The sequence below is a fragment of the Pseudonaja textilis genome, chromosome 1 (assembly GCF_049901715.1).
Source record: "Pseudonaja textilis isolate UNSWEBS1 chromosome 1, rPseTex1.2, whole genome shotgun sequence".
Lineage (NCBI taxonomy): Eukaryota > Metazoa > Chordata > Lepidosauria > Squamata > Elapidae > Pseudonaja > Pseudonaja textilis.
Genome location: NC_141990.1, coordinates 153,970,384 through 153,994,032, shown reverse-complemented (window position 1 = coordinate 153,994,032; position 23,649 = coordinate 153,970,384). Strand labels below are relative to the sequence as shown.

At 38.1% G+C, this 23,649-nt stretch overlaps 1 protein-coding gene across 4 annotated transcripts in view; it reads left to right on the top strand.

The window, feature by feature from the left end:
* The window catches only part of EHBP1 (EH domain binding protein 1), a 257,453-nt gene extending 237,997 nt beyond the window's left edge, over positions 1 to 19,456 (top strand). For all 4 annotated transcript variants that reach the window (XM_026712825.2, XM_026712823.2, XM_087919329.1 and 1 more), the window contains 4 exons: positions 4,305 to 4,404; positions 9,607 to 9,680; positions 17,980 to 18,094; positions 18,415 to 19,456. In XM_026712825.2, the coding sequence (XP_026568610.1) occupies positions 4,305 to 4,404; positions 9,607 to 9,680; positions 17,980 to 18,094; positions 18,415 to 18,505 (380 nt within the window). In that variant the 3' untranslated portion in view covers positions 18,506 to 19,456. The remainder of the gene's footprint in view (positions 1 to 4,304; positions 4,405 to 9,606; positions 9,681 to 17,979; positions 18,095 to 18,414) is intronic.
* Positions 19,457 to 23,649: the final 4,193 nt, after the last annotated feature.

The following is a 23,649-nucleotide window of genomic DNA, read 5'->3' as shown; positions in this document are numbered from 1 at the left end:
CCAAATAGTCTCCCTACCCTGATATCACACGGGATTGAAAATATATGAGAGCACTGGTTTCTTCTTCTTGCTTACAGTCCATCATTGCTGCTTTGACATTCTTCTTTGGGTTCTTTGTTTCTTGTGTTTTTCCCATTTCTGAATCCAAATATTTGAAGTGTATCGAAGCAGTAATATGCATGAGTGCATGTGTGTAACATAGTCAAATGGCCCTATTACTATAAGGGTGATGTAATGATTTTCGGACAATTTATAAGCATCAATAATATTTCAATAAATTGGAAAGGCAGTAGAGGCAGTGGTAAAGAAAATGAGAAAGTACCTAGATTTTCTAATAGTTTTGATCACAATCACAACTATAATTTTCTCCACATGTATTTTAAATTTAGCATGAATATTTTAAGGAAAAATTCCATCATTTAATGCATGATTATGGGAATGGCAGTTATTACCATAAATGAGGGGCTGAAAGCAGCAAGCTCTAGACACCTATCGTTTTTACTGCTAATCTGCTAATAAGAAAATAACTTTATTACTATTCCAGAGTAGCAAAGGCTAATCTGCTACACCTATTATATATATAGTCAATCTTCAAAGTTCGGTGGGCACTGCCATTCAAAAAGCAGTTTGAATTCTGTGGCTGTTCCAAGTCTTGACAAATTTGCATCAACATTTGCAAAAATGCAATCATGATTACCAAAATTCATTTATGAGTTTCAGAAATTTGTACCCATGTCTTTGTTTTCTGAACAGAAACCCCAACACCCACTTTTTATTAAATTGAAATTTGTATTCATTTTGAGAGCATATAAGTAACTTTCCAGAGAATAAATAATGTTTATAACTGAATGAAAAGGTAAAGTTATTTTAATATTGGTACAGTTTACAGCCAATTTCTTTCATCCTTATGCAAAATAACAATGTATGTACGGTATGGAATCACATTTTTTCATGTAACTTGTTAGAGCTTTGATTTGCACAATTGTATAAATGAAGTATTATAAATTATTGCATAATAGTGCATTTCCTCACAGTCAAGAGAGATCTCATGATGATACATTTGAAATGCTCAGTTGTAGGTATCTAGTTTAAAACGTCTGATAAATCAACCTTTAACATTGATGCTAATGTTTTAACTAAGAATTTGAGCTAAAACTATCCGTTGGATCTCCTTAGACAAACTACTCTGCTCAGGACCATAATCTCAGGTTCAGTGTGTAAATAATAATGTTAGTTTATACATAGCATGTTGTCCAGTTGAGGAGCATAAATTGTGGCAGAGGTGCTTTGTTTTTAATCATTATTTTATTTTGGCGTTCAGTGTTCACAGTGGGTAGGGTATAATGCAGAGTTATCATGCTGAGAGCCAGATGTTGCACAGTTTTCCTGAGGGTGGAATTGGGATGCACATTCTTCAATTATTTGACAATTTACAACTGAATTTCGATAGTAAAATCTCTTAAGACATCAAGAAGTCACAGAAAACAGTTTGTGAGCTGCATGTTGTCCACTATTGACAGAACTCACTGGGATTTTTTTTTTTTATTGTTTTGTTTCACATGATTTTTAAAGCCTTTGAATATAGATGTGTAAGATTTATGTTGCTTGTATCTTGTTGAAAATAGCTGTATTCTTAATTTGAAGAAGAGCCAGAATCAACAAAGATGGTACTTATGTCAGTTAGCATTAAAAGTCCTTACTCTCTCCATTGTAGAAACCCTTCAAATTATATTATACATTATAATAAAAATATCTATGCGAAATGATAATCTAAATATGATGGTAACATTTTCGGTTTTAGAAAGTAACTCATTTTTTTTATTTGCACCAAATAAAAATTTGCACTCCATTTCATTTGAGGCAGCAAACTAAAAAACCTTCATCACAAGAAAGATAGAGATGGTCTGGCAATTAAAAGTCTGTTGAAGTGGCAGAAGGTTAACCTGGATAGCAAAGCTCACATCTTGAGAATGTTCCTGCCATAATCGGGTACATACCATTCATACGATACCATACAATTTCGGAATCATCTCTGAACCTTGGTTCAACCAAGCCTAATGTATAACTTCTCCTCATTTCCAGAGATGTCCTGGGCGACTATGATAATACATGCTCTAGCAATATTCCATTTGGAGAGCTGTAATAAGTATTGACCAAAGCCATTCTAAAAAAACATGTGACTTTCATATTTCAGTGGCTTTATAGGCCACTGGGACATAGTTTAACTGCTGACTAGGATCAGTGAACCAATATGAGAAACTGTTTGGAAATCCACATTCTCTTATAATACATCTATTCAATTTTAATGTTCTTGGAAGATAGTTCTTTTGTAATCATAATTTTGGTGCTATACAGTAGTTCAAATTCAAAGGGAAAAGGTGCTTTGGGTATACATGTTATAGGTACATGTTTAACCCTGTGGCAATCCCTTAAACAAATGATCTCTTCCACTGGCTATGGAAGGAAGACATGTGAAGGAAGATGTACTTCACAGAGTTATGGACACATGCTACTTGAGCACCTCCAAAGCATCATTTTCCCTTCTGTTTCACAGCCCTTCTAATCTGAAAAAAAAATAAGAGAGGAGCAAGTCAATAGTTGCTTCAAAGTCCTAGTCAAGGGTAATTTTGTTTTTATTCTTTTGATAGTGGGCAAGGTTTTTATAAGGCAGTGGTTGAAACAGGCTTTATAAACAAGTAAAGCTTATAGTTTTTGGTGTTCCAAAATATTTTTTAAAGTTCTAAAATATTTTAATTAGTTCTTTTTAGATTTTAATAATATCTGAAATTAAGTTGAGTTTGCTTTAGCTAGCTATTAATTTATTATTGTTATTGTTTTCCAACTATACCTTCAGTAAAACTGATTGAAAAGACTATGTTTATTTATTTATTGTACTGTATTTGTTTGCCAAACATGTACAAGATAACAGGCATAGGTATTGTTAGGAATCTGTCCACCAATTAGTTGAGTTGGCAATATATAAACCAACAATGTATGTGTGTAGCTTTAAGACAAAATCACTATATTGATTTATACTATATTCCAATTGGTTGATTATATTGCAAATTACCATAAGAGGGAGCTAGAAATCATAGCTTGCTCTCCCTGACATTCTGTCTCTCTGACATTCTGTTGCTGTCTAAGGTTCTCTGTTGTATTTATGCTGTGCTTATACTTTGATATCTTTGTTTACTGTAAATGACAAAGGCAACCAGTAAGAAGACTTTGTAATTGTATATTCTTTGGACTGTTAAACGTATATGACCTGGACCATTTATTGGACTGTGCTATTTCTTAAACTTTAACTTTAGTGTATCTGTATGTGGCTGAATAATTATTCATAACTACTCTCATAAATGTTTCCATGTGCATATCCTTGTTACTCAAGGGTCCTTCTGTACATATCATAACAATATGAACATAAACATGAACAAAGGAAGTAAATACAGATGAATGGGGACAGTAAGACGGGGACGATAGGCATGTTGGTGGGCTTATGCCCACCCCCTTTAAGACCTCTTAAGAATGGGGTGAGGTCCACGGTAGACAGTTTGAGATTGAAGCTGTGAGAGTTTGAGGCTGTAACAACAGAATTGGGTAGAGCATTCCAGGCATTGACCACTCAGTGGCTGAAATCATATTTTCTGCAATCGAGTTTGAAGCAGTTTACCTTGAATTTGAATCGATTGTTTGTCCGTGTATTATTGTGGTTGAAGCTGAAGAAGTCATTGACTGACAAGACATTGTAGCAGACAATTTTGTGTACTATGTTTAGATCAGACCACAGGCGGCACAGTTCCAGATTGTCCAAGCCCAAAATTTCAAGCCTGGAGGCAAAGGGAATTCTATTGTGGGTATATATTAATAGACTGGATTGCTTCTCTGTGTCATATAATATATGTGGGTATATGCATATTTATTTATTTATTTATATTTTTGTCATGTTTATGTAGTGTGTATTGGAGGGGATGACCCTTTGAGAGCTGTATGCAATGAAATTTCATTTTAATGTATGCTGATTAGTGTACATTTAAAGTGACAATAACATTCTTCTAAGTCTAAATTCTAAGGAACTTTTTCCCCCTCCATGATAGTGTTTTGCAGTCTGGATGAGCCAAATAATATTGAGAGCAGCTTTTAGACACTGCTGTCAAAAGGAAAGTTGGGTTGAAATGGCATACTACTGAGCTCTTTGAATCCTGTACATGAATTTCTTTTTAATGAGGCTGGAAACCCTGTGTTAAATAAAAATTATGTTTGGACTTATCACTGAGTCTTTAAATCAAATTACTCTGTTTTAATAGGAAGAAATACTGAAGAAGAAGAAGCTATGATGCAAGAATGGTTCATGTTAGTCAATAAGAAAAATGCCTTGATAAGAAGAATGAATCAACTTTCTCTTCTGTAAGTATGTCTTGATTTGTGAATTACAATGCAAAAGTTGTTAATTTTTCTGCTTCCTTTTAGAATACTTTATAGCAGTGGTCCTCAACCTGTAATGTCATCACAGGGGGTCTACAAAGGCTTGAATAAATGTTATTATGATTCACATCTTGAGTTACGTCTTGGGGGTTCTGGCGATGGTACATGGCCACAAAAGGTATTTAAAGGGGTCCTTGGTGAAGAACAGTTTGAGAACCATTGCTGAATAGACTATAATACAGTACAATGCAATGCAATGCAATGCAATGCAATGCAATGCAATGCAATGCAATGCAATGCAATGCAATACAATACAATACAATACAATACAATACAATACAATACAATACAATACAATACAATACAATACAATACAATACAATACAATACAATACTTTATTTGGCCAAGTGTGATTAGACACCCAAGGAATTTGCCTCTGGTGCAGAATATTGCAGAATATTTCCTCATATATAGTGAAAATTTATTAAACTTAAGAAATAACTCAGTTTTTCCTCATTTCACATAGAAGCTTATGAAACATATACTTCGGTAAACATAGTACCATGGTCAAAAATTGGAACTGAAAATTCATGGTTCCTCTATATACCAATCTACTTTAATTGAGAGATTCACAGATTCTTTGCATGTAAGTTGTTGAGATCTAACTCATGCAGGCATCAGTTCCTTCATGTCAGTCATTCTTTGCATTTCCTGATAAGAATGGACTTGATTTGCACTTCCAGGACCAATGGACAAATTATAACGTTTTGGTCTTCAGATCGTTGTTCTTTCCTTAGTTTGTTAGTACTATAGTTTACTTAAAAATAATAAAGTTAGGTAAAATATATATGAAATGTAAAAGATATTTCAAAATGCATATTTTGTGAGCAAAAATAATATGCAAAAAATTAGAACATAATAGATTTATATTCAAATGTATGCTGATCAGAAATATGCCAATCTATACATTCTTAGTTTCATAGTGAACTGAATGCCAAAATTATTTCCTCCATCACCACCACAATTGGAAGACAAATATATTTCAGATTATAATATAGGGAGAAAAAAAGTGATTACATATACAGAGCAAACGAGTACATTTTGATATGGAAATATCTAAATACAATTTATACTACTTGCTAGGCCTGACAATCAGAGAAGGTGGACTATTTAGATGAAGTTTCAAATATTGGTTGAAGTAGGGAAGAATGGAAGCATAAGTTTCTTCCAACATATAAATAACAAGAAAAAAATCAAGGAAACAGTTGGTCCACTAAAGAGAGAAGACGGCAAGGAAGTAACAAGCAACAGAGAGAAAGCAGAACTGCTTAACTCATTCTTTGCATCGGTCTTTACGCAAAAAGAAACAATAGCTCAACCCTCCAAAAACATAACTGTAAAAGACAGACAAGAAATAAAAGTTAAAATAAGCAAAAAAATAGTAAGAGAACACCTGTCTGATCTTGATGAAAACAAATCACCGGTGCCTGATGGATTAAATCCCAGAGTTTTAAAGGAGCTGGCAGAGGTCATCTCAGAACCGCTGCACCATATATTTCAAAAATCCTGGAGCACCAGGGAACTACTAGAGGACTGGAAAAGAGCTGATGTGGTTCCCATCTTCAAAAAAGGGAAAAAAACCAGACCCATGAAACCATAGACCAATCAGCCTAACATCAATACCCGGGAAGATACTGGAAAAGATAATAAAAAAACAGATCTGCCAACATCTAGAAACAAGTAAAGTAATAACTAGCAGTCAGTATGGGTTTGTTAAGAACAGATCATACCAAACCAATCTTATTTCATTCTTCAACATAATGACTAAATTAGTAGACCAGCAAAATACTGTGGACATAATATATTTAGATTTCAGCAAGGCATTCGACAAAGTAGACCACAACCCACTTCTTAGTAAGCTAGAAAAAAGTGGAATAGATAGCACCACCACTAGATGGACTCACAACTGGCTGGCAAACCGTGCTCAACAAGTAGTCCTTAATGGGTCTAAGTCTACATGGAGGGAAGTAAGCAGTGGGGTGCCACAAGGTTCTGTCTTAGGCCCAGCACTCTTCAATATCTTCATTAACAACTTAGATGAGGGAATAGAAGAGAAAATTAACCAAATTTGCACATGATACTAAGCTGGCAGGAATAGCTAACACCCAAGAAGATACACCCAAGAAGATAAGCTGAAGATCCAAATGGATCTTGACAGACTAGAACATTGGGCCGTATCTAACAAAATGAAATTAAATGTAGAGAAAAGTAAAGTCCTACACTTAGGCAAGAAAGAACAAAAGTCGATAATTAAAATAGAGAAAATTAAGAGAGGAGAAAAACTATGTAGAAAATATAAAACAGTAATAAGATATGTAATAGAACATAAAAGTGAGCATGAAATTGAGTTTGTGTCTGTATGAAGAAGTGTAACCTGGGACCATGCTATTTTCAAAAAAAGATTTTTTATTTGTATTATGGTTTTTTTTTGTGTGAAAACCCAAATAAAATTTTCAAAAAAAAAAAGAAAGACCAAAAGTACACATATAGACTGAGTGAAACCAGGCTCAATAGCAGTAACTGTGAGAGGGATCTTGGAGTCTTAGTGGACAACCAGCTAAATATGAGCCAGCAGTGTGCAGCTTCAGCCAAAAAAGCTAATACAATCCTAAGTTGCATTAACAGAGGGATACAATCAAGATCAAGTAAGGTACTAATACCACTCTATAAAGCCTTAGTAAGACCACATCTAGAGTACTGCATCCAGTTTTGTTCACCACATTATAAAAAAGATGTTGAGACTCTAGAAAAAGTACAGAGAAGAGCAACCAGGATGATTAGGGGACTGGAGACTAAGGCATATGAAGAACGGTTGCAGGAACTGGGCTTGGCTAGTCTAGTAAAGAGAAGGACCAGGGGAGACATGATAGCAGTCTTCCAATATTTGAGGGGCTGCCACAGAGAGGAAGGATTCAAGCTATTTTCTAAAGCACCCGAAGGCCAGACAAGGAATAATGGATGGAAACTGAACAAGGAGAGATTTAACCTGGAAATAAGGAGAAACTTTCTGACAGTGAGAACAATCTACCAATGGAACAGCTTGCCCTCGGAAGCTGTGGGAGTGCCATCACCTGAGACCTTCAAGAAGAGATTGGACTGCCATTTGTCAGAAATGGTATAGGGTCTCCCGCTTGTGTGGGGAGTTGGACTAGATGACCTATAAGGTCCCTTCCAACTCTGAGTATCTGTCATCTGTTAAGTGATTTGCATTGTCTGCATTCTTTGTAATGCCCATTTTACCTATCCATAGGCAGATACAGAAATCCCCAATGTGAAGGAAATATGGGTGAGGAGTATAAACAGTTTCAACACTACAAATAACACAGACAAGAATTTTATCCCAGTTCAGGACATTTGTGCACCTAATTCAGTATTGCATGCTCTGACTGGAAGTTGTTCTCTAAAATCTCTGGGTTATTATCCAGGTCTGTAAACTGACTGAGCCAGAGTTTCCTGGCATAAAGTGGGCTCACACATCTAAAATATATCCTAAAGTGCTATAGAAGGAGAGACCTTTGGAAGAACACATGGTGTCAATCTGAGTTCCCAACTTCATGAATCATGGTTTATAAATCTTGAACCATCTTCCAAACTGGATGGTTTCCAAGCACCAAATGCCACTGTCACCTGATACTTCTTAAACAAAAGCATTAAGCCAAGAGCAGAGTATGGAAGATCATTTTACAGGACTACAGGTGAAGCTATTTATTCAAGGAAATGAAGGTGAAACTATTTTGTCAGATGAATGATAAAAATGAAAAAAAAAAAATGAAGGGCAAGCCTTGTTTGAAAATACACAAGCCCCTTTCAGAAACACTCAGCTCTGGCAGGATGATTTTGAGGGTGCACACATTTGAGGGTACACATTTCACCTTTTTTTTTTCTGTGCAAGGCATACAAAATATGAATGTCTTTCCATGAAGCAACAATTGCTATTAATCTTGATGGTAGCCACGGCCACTACTGTACAGCTGTTCTTCCATTCTCTTCAGTATATTACTTGCTAGTCTCCCAGAAGGTTTTTTTTTTTTAAAAAAAAATGATGGATGCTGAACTCTGCAAACTCCAGAATTTCCACCTCTGATAACCAGATCAAAGGAGCTATAACAGAAATCTGTGGCTGCTTAGTAGTGAGGGTTCTCTGCTATCTTTATGTACTTTGCTCCAACAAAAGCTTGCTCCAAGCGCGCCTAGAGAAACAAGTTGCACTTAAGTCAGGATTATTTAGTCTGACCTCTCATTGGCGCCATACTTGTTCCCTCCATCTACTTACTATCTAATTTTATTTATAATTATAATGGATTGACTTGATCCTTTCTTCAGTTCCTCTTAGTTTGGTGGTTAGTTTTAAATGGAAGGATTTAAAAAGACTGATTGGATGATATTTTCTTAACTGGGATAGAATTGATGGAATAAAGTAATCTGAAGTCAGCTGACCTTCTTCTTCTATGCATGATGTTTATGAATGGACATATTCTTATCCAGAATCAATGAAAACCAGAAGAATAACTGCATGCTATATATTTAACAGGCTGCATTTTGCAGCCCTCAGAAGAAATGTCCTTCTCAAAAACACATGCAGGCAACAGACTGACCCTTAAATTCCATACAGATTTATTGATCACTTCCTCTCCCAGTCTCAAATACAAACAAATTCTTTTTCTACCTCTTAACTTTCTGTTAAAGACATTTAGCTGAGAGCAAAGTACTAGTTCCAAGTTACATGCTGCATGGAACACAGGACCTTCTGGAGCAAAGAAAGATTATGGTCTGTGTAGCAGAAACCAAAGCTTGGCTCAAAATATTCGAAAATAAAACTTTAAAATATTTACAAACTGAGGAGAAATGTAAATGAGACATTTTCAAGATGCTGAAGTGCAATACATTGTAGAAAGTACTGTAGACAGTACTCCAATGAATGTTGCAAGTTAATATAAGGAGCATTTGGAAACGCTGACCTTATCTGAATAAGGTTTTATTCTTACATATCATTTGTTTAGAGTAGCTTAATCTTAGAAAAAAAGTCAGCTAAGAGTTCTAAAAATCAATCAAAATTAAAGGTTCTTTTAAGCATTTAATGATTTAGTAATTAACATATTGATGAACTTCTACAATTTGCCTAGGGAAAAGGAACATGACTTAGAAAGGCGGTACGAACTACTGAACAGGGAGCTAAGGGCCATGCTTGCTATTGAAGGTAAGAAATGATTGAAAAGATATTTTTTTCTCTGTGGAAAACAATTTTTTTAGACATTGTTGAAAATCTGAATCTGACAGACAATATACACAGGAAACCTGGAAAAAATGTAGAACTCTTAATAACCTTATTAAAATGAAATTAAATTCATGATTATTTGGATAGCATTTATTTTGATACATAGCACTATTTTTACTTCAGTACAAAATACAGAAAAAATACATGTCATTATTTTTATAAGGTAAACATTTTAGGCAGGCCTCGTCTATCTTCAGTAGAAATATGCTTTTGTTAAATTAATATTTCACTGGGCAAAGGAACCATCTTTTGGATGTGTTTTCTTCATTCTCTATAGCTTTCTAAAAGGCTAGTCATCTCATCTGTATTGTACAATTACCTGCTCCTCCTGATACTTTATATTACTGTACAGTAATCCAGAAAATGATTTATAATAAAATAAACATCAAGATAGATTAAACTAGCTTTACCTTATTAGTTATTTAAATACACCCCAGTTGTTATTGTGTTTAATAAAGCTGTCATTACTGTATCTTTTAGCCTCAAATTCTATCTTTACAGTTCAAAGATGTTTACTTAAAAGTTAATCCTTTGGGCTCTGTAAAATGTGTAAGATGGGCCTTTTGTCTAATCAATTTAAATTGATTTTGCTATTCTGTATTGACCTCCTAACCCTTTGACTGCCCATGGTAATTTCCTTCTTCACCTGATAAGATACCTGATCCATAATAAATCCATTCTAATTAGTTTAGAGGCTTTACTGAAAGCATGAGTTTGGAGGGGAAAGCCATGAAGTGCCAGGTAGCTTTCTAATCCACCTCTTTGTATTTTCTTAACCAAAGTTGAAAATAATAGAAATCCTGAATAAAATCTACACCGGGAACATGTTTATCACATTCTAAAAAGGGACCTGACAGCTATAAATATATTCTAAAAGAAAACTCTGAGCCCAATAATCTAGAAAGTATTGTTTTATAGACCACTGTGCTTTAATATTTGACAGATGCTTAAGTAATTGCAAGAAGTAGCAACGGGTTGGTTTTTAACAATATTATAAAGCATGTTTTAAGATTAAAACTGAGTTTAGAAACCTTATACTGTTTCCCATACACACACCATTATAATAATTTTAACAGCAATTATCATCTCTCTTCTTTCAGTGGACTTATTAAATTGGATAGCATTTATCAATCATTTCCTAGTAACTAAATTTTATTCAGAAATTTAGCAATTAGTTCATCTACAATCAGAATAGTTCAAGCAGTAGAACAAGAAAAATTATACTTCTGACTATTTCCTTTACTGTGTCCTAGAAATTAAGAATTTAAATCTAGAACAGATCCGAGAGTGGGTACAAGGAGAAAGACATCTTGTTGAACAAGCAAAAAATCTACTTGTGAGACATTAAAAAGAAAAAGACTCATATAGCCACACATATTGTGAGCATAACCCAAGGCAGTGCATAAAGCAGTAAAAACAACAAAACCCTTCAAACAAGCTGAATAAAAATCAACAAAATCAAAATGTGTGATACCTCTTTAATTATATCCATTTTACAGAGCTCTAGCATTATTCTACTCTATCCCTTGTTGGAACAGCCAACTGTTCAAGGCCTTCTGGAAGACAAGCAGTGACTTGCTTGGATCTCTGGGGAAAGGGTATTCCACAAGGCAGGGACAGCTACAGAGAAAGGTGCACTTCCCCAGGTTCCACTAGATGACAACATTTAGCAGAAGGGAACTGGAACACAGCAACCTTATTTGGCCTAGTGGAATAGGCATAACTTCTCAGGGAGAGACAGCTTACAAGTAGCCTTGTCTCATTTAGAACTTTTAAGGTGATATCCAGCACATTGAATTGCTTCTGAAAAGAAGTTGGAAACCAGTGCAGTTTAGGCAGCAGCAGTGCAGTATGGTATTGGTATGTCCTGATCCAGTTGTAGTTTCTTGATGATTTTCAAGGGCAGCTTCGTGTACAGCACATTAGAGTAATCCAAGAGAGAACATGAATGACTGTAAACAAGGCCTCCTGCTCCAGGAATGGCTACAGTTGGCATATAAGATGGATCTCTGCAAAGGTTCCTCAGTCAGGGCTGCAACTTCCTCCTTGAGCAGGAGTTGTAAGCCCAGGCGGACTCCCAAATTGTACACCAGCTCTGTCCAGGCTAGTGCTACCCCTGCAAGAATCAAAGATTACATTTCATTGGATCCAGGAGGTCCAAAAATTCAGAATGACGGTGTCTTGCTAGAGTTGAGTTGAAATTGATTCCTTCCCATCCAAACATTTTTACATCTTCTAGGCTGTGGGCCAGCATTTGAGGATTTTGCCCTCAAGTTATCTCACTCTATTTCATTCTGAATATACATACTGGGGAGCCTATCAATACTTCGCTAACACAATTATAATTCATCTTGACAGTGTTCAAATGGCACAACTGGTTGTTCACTCAAAACCAGGCATTATTTGAAGAGCTTACTTGGTTTGAGTGATATTCCAAGAGCCACACTCCAAAAAATGGGTGAAGACATGATAGCAATTATATCAGTTCAATTCCATTTATATAATTTCATTCTATTAATGAATGTAATTACTAAATGCATGTATTTCTAAACATACAAACATACTTGCACATATATACAATGATTTTCCTTTCTTAATACATGCAGACATACCAACACATAGCAACCCCTTACAGTATATTTTTAATTTCTCAGTTGATTGTTCCTTGCACATCGTGTATCTATACAATTGTCATCAGCTCGTCCTAAAGAATTCTCATAGTATCTCCTTCATACTGTGGAAATGCTAACTTCTGTTGGTTTTTCACAGTGGTGTACAGGCAAATCTCTGGAGGCAGTTCTCCTGCAACCAGGACCTTGTGGGGAATCTTCTATCAGTGGGAACAAATCAGAAGCAATGTCTGTGCATTTCCCAATGTCTCCTAGCAATCATGAACATCAAGAACATCAAGTTCTTGATCTGTTAATGAACTGTCCCAAGATATTTTGTAATTACCAAATCCATTATTTGAAAGCGTTTTCTCTTTTTTTCTGGCATGTGTCTGTCTTACCATTTCTTATTTTTTTCACTCTCTTCCTGGAAAAAAGAGCAATTGTGAATAGACAAATGAAAAGTAGGCTTGCTTGGCCAAGAAAGTGGTTAATCAAGACAGCAACTTCTGAGCACCACTTCAATGAACCTTCACTTTTAAAAAAAACAAAAAAAGGAAAGGCTAATAGAAATAAAGTCACCATTGTCCACATGCAGTGGAAAAGGCAGCTAAAATGCAATAGCTGAGCAGGAGAAAAATGTTGTTTGCTTTGTTTCTTTCTTTGTATGATAAGGAAATTAGTTGTATATGCATGGCACTTAACTTCCAGCTGGGTAGAACAGTAGCCAGTTCCTGATCTATTCTAGTCACCAGAGGAAACAGCACAGATCTTGCTGCATGACCAGAATGAGTTACATAATATTTTGTGCCGCTGCAGGATGATAGCATGGGGATGGGTTAACAAAGTTTGTCAACAGCTTTTCAGGTGGCTCTGGAAGCAATATCAAAGTTTTGGGCTGCATACTCTGCAGTCATGATTTGTAAAGCTCTATTATGTATGGATCTAAGCCTTAAAACAAGCAAAAGTGTAGATTGTGATGCTTTGCAAATAGAAAATTTAAATAATCCTATATCCTTATTTCCATCAAAAGTGTTGGCCTTCTGTGTATAGCCGTGCTTGCGTATTTGCAGCCTGAAAGGTATAGTTCTGCAGTGGTTTCAGGATTTCCCAGCTGGAGAGCAAATTTCAGTAGGTGATATTAGGAAATGCTGTTTGACGTCCCATCGTTTGAATATGCAGTTTCACAGAGTTCAGCATTGTCCTAACATGCTATTTAACATGAAATTGTTCAGGAGTTTAATCATGACATATTCAGAACTGTACAAATAACAGGGATATAAATAGTTTAATATGTACCTATAGAACAACATATAATCTATTTATTTGCAGTTATGTACTTAAATGTAGATGCTGCTCATTTCCATCCTGAGACATTTATATTTATAAAAGATTTTGTCAGCTTTGCTTTCAAGTTGTGTATTGCTCTAAAGCTCTCATTATCAAGCTGTGGAACAGACACTTTTCAGAGTTGCACTTAGTTCCTACTCACATCACCACAAACTGACCTTTTAACTTGTAGTCTTACTAGTAATGTAATAGCTTTGTAGCAATCTTGCCTTTTGGAACAGAATAAAATTGCACTACATGCCTAAAAAGGGCTGGATCTCCAAATGCTTTCATGAAACATGGTGACTCACAATTATTGCAGAATAAAATTTTCTCATTGACAATAACTGAGTATTGAGAATCTTCATGCATGCATGGTCCTTTTGGTTCAAATTTAATGCCTTCTTGAAAAAGATTATGTTCGTGTTTTGCACACCCTAGGGGAGAGGTGGAGGCACAATTTTCCATCCAAGAAATGGATCTTCTTTAGAATGTTCTACATTTATTCTTGGCTTCAAGTTTGAAGTATGTGCACTTCTTAAAGGATTTATGCATAGGTTCACTATTTTTGTAGTTATGATTTATATGATAAGCTTTTTATATTTAAAATCAATAGGTAATCCTGTGGAGGAGCTTATCCTCTAAAACCCCATTTGTAAATCAATTTAAGTTTTGTTACATAGTTCTGGCCACAGTACTCCATAGATTGATTAGCTTCAGCAGTAGAATTCTATCAAATGGGAGGAGGAGGAGGAGGAGGAAAAAAAACTCTTTCAGGATTGTCAGCTGACTGGTATTAAAGCTAACACTTTAACTACAGATACTCAATATGCTCTTTATAAAAGTCATGTTAGTTTTCATCAAAAGTATCTTATTTTATAGTGAAAACCTTCAAAATTTTGTTGTTTATTTTTTTAATTGTAAAACTTCGATCATTTTCATTCTGATATTTTACTTCCAGAATGCTTGTCATGGTATTTTTATAAAAATACATAGATATAAACATCAGTAAAACAAATACATCTTGTTGCTGTCATTGTTATGAATGTATATTCAGCAATAAAATTTCTTTAAAATTGAATCTGGCAAACAAATACTTAATATAAGTCAATGTTTGATGAGTCTAGATAGACAACCATTTATAGTACAAAGGAATAGAGTGAAAGGTTTGTAATTATTGTTAATACTGCAGTCAGTCCTGTGAGGGAAATGGCTGTTAGATAGCTAAATAGATGGTAGGTAGGTAGGTAGATAATATGATAGAGATGATAAATGATTAATACATTATGTGTGAGAGAGAGTGGGGGGAGCGCTCAAAGGGCTGTAACCATGTCAGGATTAAGAATGGTACCCAGAACCCAAACGGTTAAAGAATCACAGACTGCTTGGGTTGCAGCTCTTCAATCATTTACTTGGGAGTAAATCTGATTGGCTTTATTTGGGATAGAAGATTCCACATGTATAGAATTGCAGTGTTAATCCTAACAAAAGTTTTGGCTTTTAACTCCCTTTAAACAACTTACATTTATAAGATACAACCAATTATCTTTAATTTCAAAGCCAGTTTTCTTTGTGACATAGGGGGAAATATAGCTGCTCTTTGAAGCAATATATTTTTGTATATATTTTTAAGAATGTATCCTGGCCAATAGTGTCAAATTTGCTGTTGTCAGGAGAGAGAGAAAGAGGAGGGAATACCTGTACGGGAAGTGAGTTCACCTGAAATTAGTAGAACTTTTTTCTATATAATTGCAATGAGGAGTAATTGAGGTATGTACAAAGAAGGTCCAGGTGACTGCTTAAGTAGGTTGTTCAAAAATGTTTTCATCTAAGACTGCAGGACTTATAATTTTGGATATCTGATTATTATCCCAAAGTGTAATCAGCAGAATTATCATGTCTATTATTTACTTCGATCAGAACATTTCACACTGTTTACTTTTGAATGTAAATAAAATTATATTTAGTGTCTTAATGAAACTGTGGCACTTATCCAATAAAGAAAGCTTTGTTTAAATTGGTTTTACATAGAAAACGAATTCCAGAAATCTGTGATTTTATTTCAAAGAACTTTTTTTGAACAGTCTTTTGGATAATATAGTTTGGACATTCTTTCAATCTAGAGATAGTAGTTGTTCCAGCTTTACTTTCCAGTTTTGAATGTAGAAATTGAAACGTAACTTTTTCACAAAGTTATGTATAGAGGTTATTTTTCTTCCATTCAGTGGTGTCCAATTCTCAAAGATGATTACCTGGACGAGTCTCTTCAGTTTTCTTAGCAAGGTTTTTCAGCAGTGGTTGCTATTGCTTCTTTCTTGGGCTGAGAGAGAGCAACTGGCCCAAGGTCACCCAGCTGACTTTGTGCCTAAGGTGGGACTAGAACTCACAGTCTGCCAGTTACTAGCCTGATGCCTGAATTGCTATTACAAATCTATCTGTATAGGTAAGAAACATGTTTTTCTTAAATTAAAATGCAGGTGCTGGTTATTGTTGAATAAAGGAGGATCTGTGATTTTTAAAGGATAAAATTTGGTTGGTTCCCCCTTCTTCTCAGTGAGAAATCTAAATAAAATAGTTATTTTCTGCTTCTCTCCATGAGCACGCATTCCCCTTATGTCTATTAGTATGCACATGCTAATTATGCATATTGGGAAAACAATTTAAAGACTGGTCCACACATTCCTGGGTTTTTTTTATTGCCATTCTAAGCTTTATTGGATGAACCTGCATCTAATTTTTAATTTGTAAATACAAACCCAAATTCACTCTGGCACCACTTGCTTTCATAAAGCTTCTGAACAGTTTTCTGCCTTGAATAAATTTTGCTTCGCAGGGGGGGTCGGGGGATTTGAACCAGCACATTCTTCTGTGGTTTGTGAAGATTCACATGGTAACCATTGGGCTGCATTGTTAGGTTTATCTGAATAAGCACCAGCCATGTGAGGCTTAACATGATTGCTCAGGGCAATGGACAGGGAAGAGAGAAATCCAAAAGACTTCTAGGGCCTTTCCTCTGCTTTTTGGGGGAAAGTTGATAGAGGACACCACATGAGTCAGAAGCTAAGGAGGGTTTTCTGTGTTGTTGTTGATGATTTTAAAAAAGGTGGGTGTCCTGTTTCCCTCCTGCTTCTCATTTGTACCTCTATCTCTCTCATCATCTACTTCTCCTTCTCTTCATTGTTTACCTTCCTAATGAGGGAGGCGGGACAGGGTGGTGTTTGAGTGACAGATACAGGCCCTTGCTGTCTGGCCTCTAGAGCAGTTTGTTTGGTGTGCTCCGCTGTTAAAACTGCCCTTTTTAATGAAACATTGATATTGTTTGTCTTATAAGAAGAGACATCAGCAAAGAGACCTGACTAAATATGATAGAATCTCATTCATAGATGACCTCTTGAAATTAAAAAATAAAGCAAATTTGAACAAAGGAAGAAAAAAATATAAATTCTTACATATACATTGTCGCTATTAAGAAACCTGGAAATTACGTGAATTTAAGATTCAGCTTATTAGGAAAATATCAAACAATCTGTATTGTTGAAGGGGGAGATTGAGTAATATTATTTAGTAGATGAATTTTGATTTTATAGGAAACACTGATTGTTGTTTCTCATTGTAAAGTTATTCTGAGGTGCCTAGTGACCAGTGTGAGGTATTTTTAACTGCCAAGATATAGCAAAGAGGAAAAAAGGAAAATTATAATCAATTTGTAAGAGAAAGGAAGTTGCATTGTGGTAAAGTTTTATTGTATGTTGTTTGGCAGTTTTCAATCTGTATCTTTTTCTGGTTCAGAGATAGAAACTCTGTAATACACTGGAAGGGGATGGAAGTTATTTAGGAAATCTGTAATAAAAACAAGATCATAAACATTAATAATAATGCAATATTTTGCATATCTTCTCTTAAATGTGATTTGCTAAGTAAAGCATTTTTTCCCAAATACATGAATATAGGAAAACCACACACACCCAAATCACAACCCCCCCAAAACTGGTTTCATTTCATACATGTTTATGTTATTGACTTGTATTACTCAAAAAATTTCCACAGTTTTTTTTAATAATGCTGAAAGATATTGGATCTGATTTTATCAAACAATATCTGAAAAGTCAAATTAGATTTCATGTAGTTATATAGATCCATAGGAAAGTGAAATAATTCCTTATGGGTCTTTACAAAGGAAATTGTTCTATTATAGAAACCAGACCTGTGACACTGATTTGTTTAGATCATATGTATATTAAGCTTTCAAAGAACACATATCTGAATTTTTCTTCTCTTTTCAGACTGGCAAAAGACTGAAGCTCAGAAGAGACGGGAGCAACTTTTGCTAGATGAACTTGTTATTCTTGTTAATAAACGTGATGCGCTGGTCAGAGATTTAGATGCCCAAGAAAAACAGTATGTTTCATATCTTTGATGAACTCCAGTAATAAAATCAAGTTTTCCTTGCACTGTACTTAAGTTTTACATTGGGGGGGGGGAACCTTCAGGAGAAGGTCAGTCATCTGACATTGAAGCAATTAAATCTGCTTCGGTCCTGCATTTTGGTAAAGTGATCTGCTACTACTTCTCACCTATGGAAACAGATGGTGTAACCTAGTCCCTGAAGAGACTGCTCCCTAAACTCCTTATCTGCGCATAACTCCTTCATTGAAATGTAAAGCAGCCGGATTTTGTTAGGAAAACTACTGACAATTGTATTTGGTTTCTTTTTTTAGGGCTGAAGAAGAAGATGAGCATTTGGAAAGGACACTTGAACAAAACAAAGGAAAAATGGCCAAGAAAGAAGAGAAATGTATCCTTCAATGACTAACTTTCATGGGCCAAGATACTGTCATATTTTGTAACTTCAGCCTTCTTACATTTTGGACATATGCCAACAACAAGACTAGAAAAACTACATCACAAATAGACCTCTTAAAATTTCAGAATTTTCCATTTGGCTGGATCAGCTTTATCTTAAATTGATTTCCGAATTTCTTCCCCCTTTTCATTCAAGCAACAGGGTTTCATAATTAGCTTTCCACGGGGATTTTTGGGTGGGTTTAATTATCTTAAATAAGTTTGCTCCCAAATGTTTAAGCAGCCATCCAGTTGTATAAGAAGGGAGAAAACCCTAGCATTACGTTTTTAGTTAAAAGAACTTGCAAATACATTGTTCTATGTAGTCACATAGCAGAGAAAGGAAGAAACATATGCTCAATTGTTTCCTCTAGTTCTGCCATATGTAATATTAAATATGCTATGAATCATTTTATTGTTAGATCATACTCATATAATTTCTTTCAATGTGCTATATTTACATGCGTTTTTCAGCTGCAATTTTACACTTTCATTGTAAGTACAATTATAAAATTTAAGGCTTTCTTTTGTGCGCGGAGAGCAGTTCTTTTTAACCAATCTTTCAAGAGTCTTGCAACTTTAAAAAAAGTGATTGTAAACTTAAGGCTAACTGAAGTATGATCAGTTTACAGAAAATTCTTCTTTTGAGGCTACCCCATTTTTATTAATTATTTATTTACCTGTTAGTTTAGTTCCCTTTTCTTGATCTTGTGCTGGACCTCTGCACTCTGGTTCTACAATGCTGTTAATATTTATTCTGTATCCATCAGGGGTCTGTCTTGCCATTGTTTGCAAAATCTTGCAAGTAAATATATCCTTCTCTAGCATCATGCTCATTTTTGTGGAAATGGTTATGTTTATTTATTACAATACCAAGTTATGTATAAATTTTCAATAAAAGCTGGATCTTTCTTATCATAGCTGGGCTGGGCTGCTTTTTTATACATTTCAAATCCAGGTATTTCTCTAGGACATTATGGTGTCAAATTGTCAGCCCAAAACACAAAAAAACACATCCCCGCCCATGTTTTTCAGTTTGAGAAATTGGAACTGAACTAATTGGGAGAGCATTAATCTCTTTTTTGTTTCTAATCATTATATATGACTTATTTATTGTTTAATATTTCGATTTATTTTACAAATGTGTTACACAAAGATTGGGCACTCATTTGTCCCTGTAAGTTTATGTAAATTACAATAATTTGTTAATTTGTTCAGCTACAATAATTTGCTTTTATTCATTGAAAATAAATACAGCTGAATTCTGTGAAGCAAACTGCTGAGAAATTGCTGATGTGCTATATGTGTATCCAAAATTTTAGGTTTTTTTTTAAATCAACATATTCCACATATCCCTATCAACAAATAAACTGTATTGAGCACATGGCTTTCTTCCAGATAAATGTGTATAGCCATCAGCCTAAGCTAGTTCTTATTTTTACAATTAAACCTGTAGCCCAGGATCTGGCATGGTATATTTTGCCCTGTTCAACAAGTCTGAAGGATATTTAAAAGCAGTGCCAAGACAAGTAATTCATTCTTCTGAATGTGAGTTGAATTGATTTAACCAGAAATTGGATCAAATGAGTTTTACTCTGAAAAGATTTAAACTAAAGGATTGTTTTGCAGTGGGAAAAACCCTGGAGCAGAAGTGGGTCTTACAAATGTGGATCTTGTTCTACTCATGTCTGGACACAGCTCAGATCTCTTTGCTGGTTGAGTTGATGTAAAAGTCACCAGAAAATTAGGGGGGAGAGGGAGAGGGAGAGAGAGAGATTCATAATCCAGATCAGGGGTTTATATTGGAAGGGGGGAAGGAACAAAAAGCGTTGCAAGGAGAATCCCCGATATGTTACAGAATCCACATCGTGAATAATCCGGTTAAAATGATAACAAGTGCCAGTGTAAATACGAGGGAACTGCGCCTTGTGCCTTTGGATGTATTCATAATGGGAATCGCTTTCTGCCGGACGTTCATATGCTAAATGAATTAAACCTCTTATCTTCGTCGATGACTGGATGAAATTCAGGACAGAATCTCTCTCACTCTCTTCTCCCTTCTACCCTCCCTCTCTTCTTTTTCTCCTCCCCCTTTCTTAAATCTCCCCCACGCCGTACGCGACCTCCTCCCGTATCTCTCTCGACTCCCCCTCCATTGCCTGTCGTGCCCCCACCCCCCAACAAAGGCGACAAATTCCACCGCCTCGGTCTGCCTTTAAAAGCGGCGTTTAATTTGGGCCGAGGAGGAAGAGAGAGGCGGGCAAGCGGCGGGCCACGCTACTCTTTGTTATTGGAAGCTCGCTTAATTCGCTTTGCGGGTTCCTGAGAGCCAGATTAGAATTTATTAATTTGCTGTTTAGCGTGTGTCTCCCTCCCCCTCCGCTGCCTCTCCCGCCCAGCGCCTCAACCAGGGGAGCTCCGCGCGGCTCCGGGCCCCCGCGAAAGGCGACGGCGAGGCCAGCTCCTTCGCCTCGTCTCCAGTGCCCCGCAATTCCTGCGGAAAACTCCCTTCTCCGGCACTAGCGGGGCTCGCGACTGGAAAAGTGGGCAGCTTGAAGGGACGGGTTGCCGCCGCCTTCGCGCTGAGGAGGGCGGGGGAGCAGAGGAGAGGAGACTCCACTCCGGTTTAAATTGGTCGCGAACGGCCGGTCGGACTGAGGCGATGCCACGCTTGGACTCGCTGCCCCAAAGTGGCACCGGCCAAGATGCCTCGCTCGGCTGCGCCATTGGCTGTGCGAGTTCTGTTTGGGGGAGAGTGGGGGGGCGCTCTTCTCCCCCCCCACCACCTCCCCGGGAGCGAAACCTCCTTCCCTCAAGGGATGGGAAAAGGGCGGGGTGAGCAGAGGCGGGCGCTGTTGTCTTGCCGAGCCTTTCTCCCCCACCCCCGGCCTCGGCCGACGGGGCTGTGCGGACCAGAGCAGTTTCTCGCGTGGGGCGTCTGAATTTGAACACAGAGGTTGCGCCGGCAGACTTTCAAAACGAAACGGAGCTTGGGTCAAGGCAAAGGACAAGGCCGCGCCTCGAATGGGGAAGCCGTCGGAAGAAAATGCCTCGAGTGCGCCTTTAAAGGAGTCCAGGCATTTTGCTGCGACTTTACTGCCGAGTCCCAAAGGTGCTTTTTTCAAGAGGCAGTTGGACCATGTTTTTCTTTGAAGACCTTTCGCTTCTCATCCAAGAAGCCTCTTCAGCTGAGAAGCCAAATGTCTTTAAAGAAAAAAACAGAAAGTCCAGTTGCCTCTTGAAAAAGCACCTTTGGGACAACCACGACAGGGATGACTGAGAATCTCCATAGACATTTACTGCCGGGTAACTTCACTGCCCGCCGCTTCTGGTCCCTGAAGGGATCCGGCTTCCCTTCATTCAATGAACGGCGTTTAACTTCCCATCCTTCGAGTAGCCTTACCCGAAAAAGTGAACGCCATAGATTTAGTTGAACTGCGCGGGAACCGTGCTATTAAATCGGTCAGAAAATGTGGTGGGTGGTTTGTTTCTTTGCCTGCCTACTGCGGACTCAAACGACTCCACCAGCAGCAACCCTCCCTGCCCCCCAAAGTAGAAGGGGAAATCTATCTGGCGAAGCTCCTCGTTCCGCTTTGAAGGGGATTATTTCCCTTTGTAACCCTCTCCCCATCCCCCTTCCCGGTAATTACCGAGGGAAAAAACTTCTTTGTTTCGGTGTGTGTGTGTGTGAAACTTTCCGGGGGGGGGGGACGCCTTAGGTGTCCACACACACACACACGCGCGGCCTCCTTCCAGGCACCGCACCTGCACCCAGGCGCTTCTAACGACACAAAGACAGACGCAACCAGCGGGGACGGAGTTTGTGGAACGGCCACAGTCAAAGCGGGCTTATCTGGGAGGCCAGGCGATGGGAGAGGGAGGGGGAGCCGGCCAGGTTCGGTTCCTGGGCACTTGGGGCCCGAGGCAGCCTCCCCAGTTCGCCCGGCCACTTCCTACTCTCGCACAGGCCACTTGCTTTCTCCTTCCACCCCCTTCTCCCCTCGGCCCATCAGCAGCGCCTAGAGAAAAAGGAGGGCTGCCGGCCCTGCTGCGGCTTACCTTCCTCCCCTTTCCCGGGCCTGCCCAGCCAGAAGCCCCGGAGGCGGCCAGGACCGGGAGTGGGAGCCCGCTGATTCCAAACTGCGGGCGGCCTTGTCTGGAGATGCCCTTCTCAAAGTGATCCTTCGAGGAGCGGGAAAGCCGCCTTGCTGGGAACCGGGGGCCAGGCTAAGATGCTGGAGGCCGATGCCCTCTCGGGGTGGGCTTCCTCCTCCAGGGGCTGCCACTTGGGCAGGGAGACACACATCCTCGGCGCCTTCCCGCACAGGCTCAACTTTTCCTGTGCCTGCTCTCTGGGTTCTCGCCTCCTTTCTGGCTCCGCTTGCTGGTGCCCCCCCTGCCCTTAATCCAGAGGTTTTATGGGCTGGGTATTAAGGAAATTCGCCTGCAATTTGGGATTAGACAAATACTCTTATTACGGGGGGAGAAAACACGCACACATAGAAAGAGAGAGAGACAGGAGGAATGAGTAAAGCTTAGGGGTTTAGTGCTACTTGATACTCTGAGCTTTTCTCTAGGCTTGGCCGCCTCATTGGGAAGTCTGAGACTTCCAGCGGCTGCCAAAGGCCGGAGCAGCGCTTCCCTGTGCCACCCGCCTTTCCTCTCCATCCCAGTTCACCGCCACAAGAGAGGAAGGAGTTAGGCCAGCGACGGATAGGTAGCTATAAGGTGTTGCCGTGGACTATGACCTAATCCAGACCTCTAATCTCGGATGGGACTATAGCGGTGCAGGGGGCTATTCTGTGGTGAGGACGGAGCTGCAGAAGAAAAGGCCTGCCTTCTCAAAGCTCGGGTCCATCCCACCCAGCCACCCCCCACCCCCGAAGAATAGTCTCCGAAATGGACAATGTCTCAAGCGCCTGAGGGCACTTAGTCCTGCTTAGACTTTGCAAGGTAGTGGTCCCAGAGGGACCCCCTTTGCCACCCCATCTTTCTCTCTGTGTGTTTCTCTCTCTCTCTCTCTCTCTTTTTGTGAATGGGCTGCGGCGGCTTTGTTCCGTGGAGAAGTGCCCGTGTCGCTGACTTTTGTGGGCAATAGAAGCATCTTGTAA